The 12,194-nt window shown below is 38.9% G+C and overlaps 1 protein-coding gene across 1 annotated transcript in view; it reads left to right on the top strand.

Annotated features, from left to right (window-relative positions):
* Positions 1-11,483, top strand: part of LOC117428330 (protogenin) — a 47,481-nt gene extending 35,998 nt beyond the window's left edge. The window contains exons 12-20 of the mRNA XM_034047207.3: positions 4,144-4,239; positions 4,413-4,599; positions 5,074-5,201; positions 5,593-5,763; positions 7,579-7,761; positions 9,039-9,162; positions 9,486-9,624; positions 9,899-10,009; positions 10,316-11,483. Of these exons, the coding sequence (XP_033903098.3) occupies positions 4,144-4,239; positions 4,413-4,599; positions 5,074-5,201; positions 5,593-5,763; positions 7,579-7,761; positions 9,039-9,162; positions 9,486-9,624; positions 9,899-10,009; positions 10,316-10,693 (1,517 nt within the window). The 3' untranslated portion in view covers positions 10,694-11,483. The remainder of the gene's footprint in view (positions 1-4,143; positions 4,240-4,412; positions 4,600-5,073; positions 5,202-5,592; positions 5,764-7,578; positions 7,762-9,038; positions 9,163-9,485; positions 9,625-9,898; positions 10,010-10,315) is intronic.
* Positions 11,484-12,194: the final 711 nt, after the last annotated feature.

The raw sequence follows: 12,194 nt of genomic DNA, 5'->3' as shown, positions 1-12,194 counted from the left end.
AAAACCCTTGATGCGTTCACCTTTATTGCCAGAAGATTAAAGCTGGCAGGAAATGTCAAGATAGGAATCGCAAATGCACAATGGCCACCATTTAAAGTGATTTCATTGCAACCACAATTAAATCTCAAACACAGTGCTTTTACTTTTCCTATAAAGCATAAGTAAGCTGATTTTTAACCCAGTCTTGTGGTCAGCTGTAGAAAGTATCCTTCTAAACACTACATGATTTTTTTCATCCACGTTTTTATAAAAATATTAAAGAACAATAACTGCATATTTAGGTTGTGCTTCACTCGGCTCCAGTGATAAACTAGCATTCATTTCCCAGTTCCTGACTTTACAGTCTAATTATTCGTTTTGCAGATTGTATCTTAACTGAAGCTAATGGCAACTTAGTACAGCTTTGAAGCAGTAAGCTTTAAGAAGTTTCATTGCTTCTCATGAGATTTTTAACTCCCTCCCCTCACAGCTCCCCCCTGGTACTTCTATCGCTTCAAGCAGGATTTAGCTTGCCCAGATTCCATGTCAAAGGTCGTGGCCCAGATGTCACGCCATCCCCATACTCTAGGCCTCTTGCATGCATAATTACTGCAAGCCCATTGTGCTGAAGGGATGGACTTTGGGGGCTGAGCACTCACCCTGGAAAGGCAAGACCAATGATCTTTCAGCTGGACTGTGCGAAACAAAGGCCTATGGGGATGACCGGAGTCAGACAGAAGGAAGATTGAACAGCGGGCATTTGCTGAGACCTTGAATTTAATTTCATCACTCATTGCTTCTTTACAAAACCCCCATTGAAAATAGAGTCCAGGCTTGTTTCTTCTTGACGCATTCCTTAGTCTTTTAAAAGAAAAGTTTCCCTTTTTCATCCAGTAATTCTAGTTGGTAGTGAATTTTTTGGTTTTTATCTTTTAATTCTGTTGTATTGACTCATTCATATTTTAATCAAAAACAAATTGCGTTCATGACAATTTTGATTATTCATGAAAAATGCAGGCCAGCTAATTTCCTTTTCTGCTATATGGGGCTTTGAACACAGAAGGTGCTGCTAGGTGTAGTTATGAGAAAGATGGCAGTATATTTTGCTGACTTTTTCAAACCAGACTACTAATGCAGAGTTGTGTACACAGGCTATGTAGTGGAGGTTTTTTTTTTTTAAGTAGATTTTGCTTTTTATCTGATGAAGTCTCCTGGTTGAACTTTCTTCTGAGCTTGCAGGTCTGTTTTTCAAATCACTTTCTTTCTCATAATAATATATAGGAGGGGGAGGGCAGGCCCTAAACACTTTTTTCCATGGTCGTGACCTCCTATTCTTTCTCCTGATATCTGCCCCCTTTGACCTTTATGCCTCTAGCCCGGATCCATTCAGGGTCTTCAGGTCTTGGCAAACCGAGCAGCTGAAAGAAGCCATCCCCGACATTCCTAAAAAATAGATATTCTTACACTTTTTTCATTTTTAAATTGTTAAACAAAACTACCTTTTTATTTTAGAAAAATAAATATCTTAAGCTTGTACCTGTAACGTACCTGTATTTTTCTCAATTATAAACTTTAATTTGCCTGTCAATAGGCCTCCAAATCAATTTTTTTATTTTTAGTAACTCCTTTTTCAGTAGTAAACATCTCCTGTGTGTTTGCATCATGCATATTCACTCTTGTGAGCAGTTTAATAGCAGGCATATCATTTATCACAATAGGGTGTTTCACACACAGTGTAGACTTGGATTTGAAGACTTCTTGTATCCTATAGCCAGCAGGTTAAATGTCAGCCCTTTGAGACACAAACCCATATCTGTCAAATGTGAACTTTACAACTTGGCCATTTTATTAAAATCTATAAATGTCTTTATTGTAGGCAAGGGCCTAGCTTGGTGGCCACTTTTGGTAATACACTGCCTGAATCCATTGGAACAACATGGAAGCATGGCAACATCATAACTTCATACAAGGATATATTTTCTTAGTTTGTTTTAAAGAAGCACATAAAGAATTGGGTGGTGTACAAGAAGGTTGCATACCTGCCCATACTTAATGTAAGTCTAACATGCACTACAACTCCAAGGAATCTACCCTTCTCAAATGTCATTCTCTAGAGACAGGCCTATCTTATTATTTCAACATGTAGTCTTTATTTAACAACTAAGCACGTCCAGTTTCTGCAGATTAAAAGCGAGAGTTGCTTGAATTGGAACAGGTCTATAGCAGTGGTTTGCTTGTTGTGAGGAAGTGGATTTCCAATGCCATGTTTTGCTTGACCACCAAAGAGGGCCACAGTAATGGAGTTACTATTGTGTTAAGCAATCGTTAATAAATTCATACAGGTTTTGTTCAGACTGGGTTAAAATTATTTGTGTAATCAGGACTGGTATGGATTGTGATTTCGTAACTGAAATCTGGTTAGAGATTGTGCTTAATGAAGTGTGACATACTTTAAAATATTCAAGAGCCCTTGAATTCCTGGGAGTCCTCATCTCGTTAGTTTGATAGATTCTGTACTGTGCCTGAAGGCCTCAGAGGGCCAGTAAGAATCTTCAGTAATTGCGCTCTAATCTCATCGGAAAAACATACAGCCATATAAAAGGGTCATATCCACACAAACCCTGGTATATTTAATTGTGTTTGCTGAAAATAAGCTAATGCACATGAAGAGAAAGATGTATACAAGTAAATTTAAAAAAAAAAAAAAAAAAAAAAACCCTCATCAGATTACAAGGTCATTCTTTTTCCCAGAACAAATTGAATAGTGTTTAAAGATTAATTTCCATAGAAAATCGGTGGTGTAGTAATGGCTCTGCTAAACAAGGGGCTGACCTTTTTGAGGGACCCTGATGCATGAGGTGTGGATGTTCAGTGGTTGTGCTGGGCAGCTGCTGGACAGCTCAAAGGCCTCTCCTGATTGACCTCCTGCTGTGATTGCTGGACACTCGGATATCTTGCAGGACCCCCAGCTCCACTGGAACTCCAGGTGGTCAAGCCATCAATAGTTTGTCCGTGATTTACATGTGAATTGGACAAGATACTGCAGCATGGTCAAGATTAGGAAATGTTTTTGTGTTTCTGCATTATCAAGGCCATTCCAGCTTTTTAAAAATCAATGTTTAATCACATGGATCTACTTAATGAATACATGCTGAAGGAGGACTGTCAAAAAAAAAAAAAAACCTAACCCTAAACAGTGGTATTGTAGTTCTATTTTGTGCTGCGTGGAAGCTCACAGATTAAACAGCACGAAGTGTAATTCTTTTCAGGAACAGAGAATTTTTTTTTTTCCTCCAACCACTGTCAAACCCAATTGAAAGTTGAAATCGTTTCAAGACATTCCTCATGGTGCTCAATGCTGCCTCAAGATTAGGTTATTATGATGTAAGGATTCTTTTGGTCACAGCTTATCGTTAAGGAAATGGGCTACATGTTTTCACTACTTTTGTGGTCCGTCCCCCCCCCCCCCCGAGTAAAAATAGTACCATGTGTTGTGGGTCATGCAAGCAGTGGCTTTTCCTTTAGCTTTAGAGATGGTGATTCAACTTTGACATTAGACCCTGTCCTTTCTGTGCTTTAAGGATGAAATGACCATTCCTGCTGAAGGTCCATTCACTGAGGGCCTGGGAGGGGTCTTTTTTAAAAGCTGTGTGGCAGGATGATGAATGGTGCTATCAGTCATCTTCTGTGATGTATATACCAGTGGGGACATCGGCGCCCATCAAACTGTTAATGGGGAGCAGGAAACAGATGTATGCTTTTATGGATCTCTTAACACGGGTGGAAAAAGTAGGGGAAAAAAACCACCAATTTAAGTGCAATTTGCCTTGTTTTGTTTTCTCTTCTAATAGTTTATCATTGTACACACACCAATCAAGTGATAAAATATATATCATGATAAGGTTTTCAGTGCAGAAAGTGATTTTAAGGTTTGTTTACTGAAATTGAGATTTTTGTGTTGTAGTTTAATTGTATTCTTTGGCTAGAGTGTTAAATTATTATTAGAAATAAATACCTCTCGGCATATGTTCTTTTTTTAATTCTTTTTTTTTTTAATAATCTAGTAGCCAATGTAATATAAAAATGAAGTTAAAGGATTCTTACCGAGGTACCGAAGTGTAGAAATCCTGTTTTAACATTTTCCTTCTGTGTTTATGTTTGTAGATCCAAGAAAAAAGTACCATGTGAAGTTGCTGGCCTACAGTTATGCAGGTGAAGGATATCAAGCAGACCAGACTGTCAGCACCCCAGGATGTGTGTGTAAGTATGGAAGAGACTCCATGTGTTGCAGTGTCAACAAATATGTGGGCTGTAGTTTGTAGGCAAAGTACAACAATGTACTTCCTAACTCCTAGTCTGTCATTTGCAGTGTGGTCAGTGTTTATTATCCCAATAAGTGTGTTTGTTTTTTTCTTTTTGTATTTCTTCTACAGCGGTTCGCGATCGCATGGTGCCCCCGCCACCTCCCCCTCACCACCTTTACGCGAAAGCCAACAGTTCATCCTCCATTTACCTGCACTGGGGAAGACCAGCCTTCACTCTGACTCAGCCAGTGAACTACACCATTCGTTGTAACCCTGTAGGCCTGCAGAATGCTTCCCTGGTTTTGTACCTTGAGACGTAAGTCATATTCTCACTTCAGTTTAGAAAGATGAAAGCGTTTTCTTGTTGTTGCTGAATCCACAATAAAGGATGCTGTTTTAATGATCCAAACTGAAGCAGATCTAAATACTGGGATATACCATGGAAAAAGCATAGCAAATTATAGTAAATATAAGTGGTAAAGAGCATGCAATTGTGGAGAATTATAGACAAGTGTACTAAAACGTTTTGAAATGCAGAATATTAGAACTGGAAGACCTGCAAATTAACCATGGTACCCTTTTATAAGGGTACCAGCCACATTTCATTTAATTTGTACTATAATTATGAAAAACACCACACATTTTAAATGCATCTCAGCAAGGTTTGCTTGCTGTGTGGGGTTCACAGAAGAATAAGCAGGAAGTAAGTCTTCACCAAAGATACTTTAGTGTAAACCTGAGCAATAGAGCACTTGTATATTCTGACTCTCTACAACTGTGTCTGCTGCAGATCGGAGCCGCACCTGCTGGTGAAAGACCTGGAGCCGTACACCGCGTATGAGTTTGCAGTCCGCCTGCACGTTGAGCAGCTCTCCAGCCCCTGGAGCCCCGTGGTTTATCACACCACCCTATCAGAAGGTAAGCTTGGGGATCATCTTAACGACTGGATAAGGAAAGGAAAACACAAGCCTCAGAGGGAGCTTATCTCCTACATGGTTGGCAGGCAGCTGAACAAATGGAAGTGAATTGTCTTCCAGTTCCAGAGGCCTGATTTCAGGTATTTGGATCTGGATTAAGGCTGAAAACCTCAGGTGTGGAGGCGTTTTATAAAGGATTGGGTTAGGTTGTATGTAAAGGTTCTGCAAAGAGGTAGACCTTTTAATAAGACTGTGGATCTGAGTATGGAGTTGCTGGTAGGCTTTTTGTGTTCTATGTTGCAGAGGCATGTTGCTTGGGGTTTTCATAGCAGATGTGGAGGTGCTTGGGCATATCTTCTGTAATCTTCATTCTTCCTGGCTTCTTGTTGCAGCTCCCTCTAGCCCCCCATTGGGAGTGAAGGTGACTCTGATAGAAGATGACACGGCTCTCGTATCCTGGAAACAGCCAGATGAGCCCAATATAGTGGTGACTCGCTACACCATCCTTTATGCCTCCAGGAAAGCGTGGATTGGTGGAGAGTGGCAAGTGCTTCAAAGAGAAGGTAATTTTGTCGACCAAACCAAAACCTAGAATAAGCAAGTTGGAAAGCTGTTGTCAAAATGCCTACCTCCAAACTGATGAATCAATGTGGTAGTCAATACTTAATTTCTCAATATATGAGAAACAGATTCTTAACTTCATTACATCTGAGGTCTGTTAATGTTTTATTTATTTAGTGATTGGTAAAGGTCCAGTAACTGGGAGCATCTTGATTTCTCTAAGGAGAATGTTGAGTGGGTATCACATACTGAGATTCTCATCAGTTGCAGCTCACTACAATATTCTGTTTTAAAAACACTATCGCCATTGGTAAAGCATTATTTTCTGAACGGTTTGCACTTAGTGAAAATCTATAAAACGCTAATGAAAAGACAACTGCTTTCACGAATGTGTACCTGGCACATTGACCCCCTTTTTAAAGTAATTTTATTAGCTACAGAATGACAACACTTAGGTTTTCCAAGGTGCCATGAAGTGTAACCTATTTAGTTCACTCAGGAAAAGATTACAACGGCAAATGAACTTAATTAGAATTGGCAGCTTTTGAAGTCTCTCGGTGTAAGTTGCTGGGTGACTAGTCAATCGATTTAAAAATGCGCTACAGAAACTTGCATGCGCTGTTCACATTTGAATGGCAGTATTGAGGTCAGTTGCTGTTTGTATCAATTCAGTGGGCTCTGCAGTGCAGTAAGATGTAGAACCAGGTTATTTTAATACCTGGTTAAGTTTGTGAATTTCAGAATGCAGTGCAATGTAAACCTAGGAATAATTGATTGCAGATGACTCTCTGCAATTTGAGGCATCCACAGTTTACTTTTAGCCACCTCCTGAGGAGGTCAAAAGTTAGGCGGTTCACAACCTTTGTGTGCCCTATCCACTGTAAATCAGGACAACCGCACAGACAGTTACTGCTTGAAAATCTCTGTGGAGAGAGGTACTGAAACTTGACCTCCAATTCCTTTACTGGCACTCCTACTAGTATGGTCACAAATAGGCCCTGTCATGCAAACTTGATCCTTTCCACAACAGAATGACTCCACATGTTGTCATGCTTGAGTCAGCGAGTAAGATGTGAAATAGAAAGCAAGTCTTCCTTTTAAAGTTTAAAATAAAATCTAATTTAACCAAAAGTTTTTTTTTTTGGTTTGTTTTTTTATGTGGGCACTTCTTCCAAATGAGAGGGTATTTTGTCATCAAAATCCAACATGCATAAATGCAGTCGGAGATGGGGCGGTAATTGATCCTGTGGCAATTAAAGGGGCCTCCAAGGAAAACTGCAGCTGAAATTAGAAACCTACACTGTTCTAGCAGCCCTACCAGCAAGCATATTTTGCACTTCTCCACTTTTTCCTAAAAAAAACACAACTCACAAGTCTTTATTCTTATTTTTATTCTTGTTTTGGTGAATTCTGGTGATCTTGGCCCATTACTGACACAGTGATGTCAGTTCTGTTCAGGACAGGCTTGAGGCAGGACAGGAATTGGATAGGGAGGACCTGGTCTGTGGATGCTAGCTTTCATTAAACCACCATGCTACACCATCGCAAATATCTGCAGCATGAACATACACAAGTACAACACAAGTTTTAGAGAAATATAGCATTCATTTCACTGTTGGTTTTCAACCAGCAACTTTTTTTTATTATTAGTATATTCCATACTAGGATTTTACTTCATGGGTCTGCTAGAAGGAAGAGAAAACAGAAGGTAAACTCAATATTTAGCTCTCTTCCACAAAGCCTGAGCTTCAGTCAACCCTGCTGACACCAGCCTCTTGCAGCCGGCACTGTTTTATTAACTCCAGACTTGTTTACAGGAACTATAACCATGGCCTTGCTGGAGAACCTTCTTCCAGGAAATGTCTACCTCATTAAGATATCAGCATCAAACGAAGTGGGAGATGGGCCTTTTTCTAATGCCGTGGAGCTCGCTGTCCAGTCAAAGGGAATTCAGTCCAGTCAGAAACCTAAGCGCTCCGATGGCAGCACAGAGGCCAGAGGTCAGTAAGCGGGCAGATGCTATTTTATCAGCATGTTTCACGGTCTGATCCTGTCTTTAACAACCGTGTCGTCACGGTGACCATGCGTGAAGATAGTTGAAACGTGGTGCTAAAAGTTCATTCCCTCTCCTTTTAGAAATAGAGAAGACCAGTGCATTTTATTTTATTTCAATATTAATTAACCCTGAAGCAGTAATCTTCATACTTGAATTCAGTTCAAAGCCTTGCCAGGTTGACACTGTACAGCAGGGATTTCTCTCTCCAGGTAATAATACGGAATTGTGAAACTGACAGTACAAAATCTCTTAATAGAGTTCAGCCCTACTACTGAATAAGACTGAGACCCATGGTGTTGGCATTAACATATGGGACCCATTTTCATAAAAAAAAAAAAAAATGATCAGTGTGAAATTGCACTTGCTGTATTGTCCAGACTGGGACTGTGTAAAATAATCTGAGCTTTTGAAGGTAATTTGTTGTGAAGCACTTTAAAGAAACTATGCGTGGGGCTTTGTTATGATGTACAATTTTAAACTTGGTGTCAGGGTGACCTATGACACCTGGAATACGTTAATTGTGCTCTTGTCTGGCGATGTTCATGTTTTATCACCCTTCTTTTCTCTGACAGTTTTTGTTGTGCACTTGTTTTATTGTTCAAGCAGACAATTTGCTTCCACTTGTTTGACGGCATCATTATTTTTAATCTTGAAATGATCAAATATCATCAGTGTACCAGTCATCACCTCCAAAACAATCTTCCTGTGCAAGTCCCAAATCCCACGGAGACTAGAATACAAACAAGCTGTCCTGCCTGAAACCATGTATTTCAAATATTCCAGGTTTCTTCTGCTTTCATAATTAAAACTGCTGTTGAAATTGCAAAAGAGAGACACAGTAATGTTTTATCTTCCATGTCGAGCTCAAAGGAGTTCCTAGAAAAGATTACTGCAGCCTCTGAGAGGCACCCAGCTCACATGAACACGACCGCTGTTTTATGACTAACTCGGCCTGCCCTTTCACGTTGCTATACGACTTTAAATTAAATTGCTTCCCAACGTGCTTAAAATTCAATAGCTCAACCTTTGCTCCTTGTGGCAGTAAATTATTTATATTTAGGTCAAGTTCTTGTATTTTGAGCCCTGTCATGTTAGCGGCAGTGTACTGCACAGAACCAATAATTGTAAAACACACTTTAAAGATTCTCCTGGTTGGGGGTGTTCTCATTTTTAAATCTTTGACTTGTTACACATTTATTTTTTTTATTTTTATTTCTACAGCTTACTCTGACGGCTTTTACCATCTGGACCAGAAATCAATGACTGGGATCATTGTAGGAGTTTGCATAGCCCTGACGTGTATCATGATCTGCGTTCTCATTCTGATCTACCGGAGTAAGGCTAGGTATGAAGTCATGCTCAATATTTTATGATGCACTTCTCCCTTTCTGCAGGTTCTACATAAAGCTGCAGAGTCAGTCATACTAAAATATGATTCCTCATTGACTAAACTACATTTCCCCCATAGTTTATTGGTACTTAATTAGAAACCAGAAACTGTCCTTCAGTAGTTGAGTGTAGGTATACACGTTTTTAACCTTGCTAAAGTCTCCATCTGTTACAGGTACTTAACTTGAAATAACTAATTTAAGTAGTGGTTTAATATGTGTGCAATATCATATCATGATAACAACATGCATACAATAAACCTGTGTTTGTTCTTCATAGGAAATCATCTGCTAGCAAGATGGCCCATCAGGGTAATGGGCAGGTCCCCCTAGCTTCAGTGTCTTTGGCTAACGGAAGCCAAGCAGAGAGTGCCGAGTCCTTCATGCCAATGGTGTCAGATAATTTTATTGATGCAAAGGTAAATAATTTTCAATACAGCACACTACCTTAATATCCTCAATTAGGATCAGTTGGTTCTTCCGCAGTTTGGCAAGCAGATGATAAAAATCAGTTTAAGGACACTAAACCCTGAACAAAGGTATGCAAAAAGCATGTTGATCTCTTTTTAAATAGATAAGCTAAGATAAAAAGTAATAAAACCTAAGGGCCTTTTTTTAAGTTGCCAAAATAAAACCAAATGTTGGCTCTAAAGTAGCTTTTGAAATAATCCAGCGTGGTGTTTCATCTTTTAGGGTGGGACTGGTCTGATCATTAACAGTGCTGGGCCTGTGAACCCTAAACCAACAAAAAAGAAATGGCTATTCTTCACTTGTGAAGATAAACCGAATGCAAAGACGGGCCAGGTAAGAATGTTCAGAGAGGACGGAGCTTGGACAGGTGCATGCTTCCTCCCCAGTTGTAAAATAAGAGGATTTTGTCTGTTTTATTTCAATTAGCCCACACCATATAGTTAAAATTAACAAAATAAAAGTTATTTAGTTTAAACGCTGCAAAAGAAAGATTACTTTCAGAATTATTGAAACACCCCTCCTAGTATCTAATTTCAAGTGGGTAAATATACTTTGAACCTCCACTTGCAATATGCTATAAATGGTTGCATTAGTTAATTCAATTGAAGTTCTAAGCCATCTTATTATTTTACTCCATAGGCACAGAGAAGGCTACAGACCCTGTGCTCCTACCAGCCAGGAACTACCATGCTGACCTATGAGGAGGAGCCCCCCACTTCCCTCCAAGTTCTGTTTGGCCCCATGTGCGACACGGACCATTCCAACAACAGCGAGGGAAGCCACGAAACAGGGGACTCTGGGAGATACTCTCATGATGAAATGGAAATGACCCAACATTCTTCTGTTGGCAGTAGCAGGCCTCCTTCGCTGGAGCCTTTCACAGGGAACGAAGAAGGCCTGGCCTGTGACGAGCCTAGCTCAGGTACACCTCATTTTTTTATGGAAATCCCGGCATCCGCTTCCTCGCAACCCCAAAACGAGCAGTTTGCAACATCTCTAGCCGTGTTTCCTCTTTAACGAAGATGGGCATCGGTGTCATTTATGCATCTGTTTGGAAAGGACAATGAGCAGGCAGACAAAGATTCTGAGGCACAAACCTGGATCGAACCTCATCGGGCGCCAGTTTTTTTTGAGCTACTTTTATTTGTGAATGTTTCTTTTTTTATATAAATATATATTTTGTTGTTTTGTTTAACTCACCCACCTTGAATGTTTCAAAATGTCAAATGTGAAAAAGGACTGTTACATTTCTGACTTTATTTAAAGAGTATATCACTGGAGCAAGAGGGATCCAGTGAAAAACCCCTTTTGCTAAATGTCTACCTCAGTTTACCTTGTGGTAAACGCCAACTATTTAACAATTACTTTGACCTCAGTTACGTAATAGGTGACCTCAGTTACGTAACAGCTATTACTTCCTTGTAGTAATATTTCTTTTTTTGTTGTTGCTATAAATAGTGTGTGTGTGTTTTGCTTATGCTCCTTTTCCCATTCTGAAGTAAGGGATTGTAAGGTGCAGCAATATTTGCTTAAAGCTTAGATTTTTTTTTTTTAAACAAGAAAACCAATGTAAGAAGTATTTACTTTTAAATACTAACCTGTATGCATGAGTTCACACAAACTCACACTTATTTACATTCAGTTTTCTTTGATGCTATATGAATCTTCTGTCAGGATGAACGCTTCCATCTTCCTCTGCAATAATTGGCAATGTTAGTCACTATTTACTTGTAGCACTGAAAATAAGGCTATAGTGCAAACTGTATTGGGCTTAAAGAAGTCTGTTTTAAAATGCATATAGTGTGTGTAATTATATATATATATATATATATATATATATATATATATATATATTACTAAAGATATAGATATAGAGATATATATATACATACATGTACACACACACACATTAATATACGTTTTGGGGACATCTCCCCAGCTAACCTTACTTTTCAATTTAATACAGATCAGCATTTCAATTACAGTCAATCTATTTATAGTGGAAAGATGACTTTGCTAGGCAGGGTTGCATTCATTTTAAAAGCCATACATCTTAATATTTCCTTGCCAGACACACTTTTTTGATTTACTTTGTTGTAGTACCTTTACAGTTTCCATTACTGAATTACGGTACTTTTTTAAAATTTATTTAATTGGTTTATTTTGGGGGAAAAAAATGTCTGAGCTTTAGGAATACTGTTAATTTTGGTTACAATATGGTATGTTTCCCTTACAATCCCTGTTTTTATTCTACCTCCTTCTAAATGTATTGTGTAGTATTACTCTTCCTAAACTCAGGGAACAATGTGTATTACATTTGAATTGCCATGGAATTATTATTATTTTTTGTATGTGGCAAACTGACAGGGTATCTTTTTGTAGAACTTATTATTGTAGGATATAGTTACCGGCAATCTAAAGGGATGCAACTGTTTCACTAGAATTATGTGCCAGTAATTGTTCACAACTTTGTGACATGAACCTTAAACCAATTACCTTTCCCTGTCACTTTGACGTA

The sequence above is a fragment of the Acipenser ruthenus genome, chromosome 21 (assembly GCF_902713425.1).
Source record: "Acipenser ruthenus chromosome 21, fAciRut3.2 maternal haplotype, whole genome shotgun sequence".
Lineage (NCBI taxonomy): Eukaryota > Metazoa > Chordata > Actinopteri > Acipenseriformes > Acipenseridae > Acipenser > Acipenser ruthenus.
Note: the sequence above shows the minus strand (reverse complement) of the source record. Positions and strands in the feature narration are given on the sequence as shown.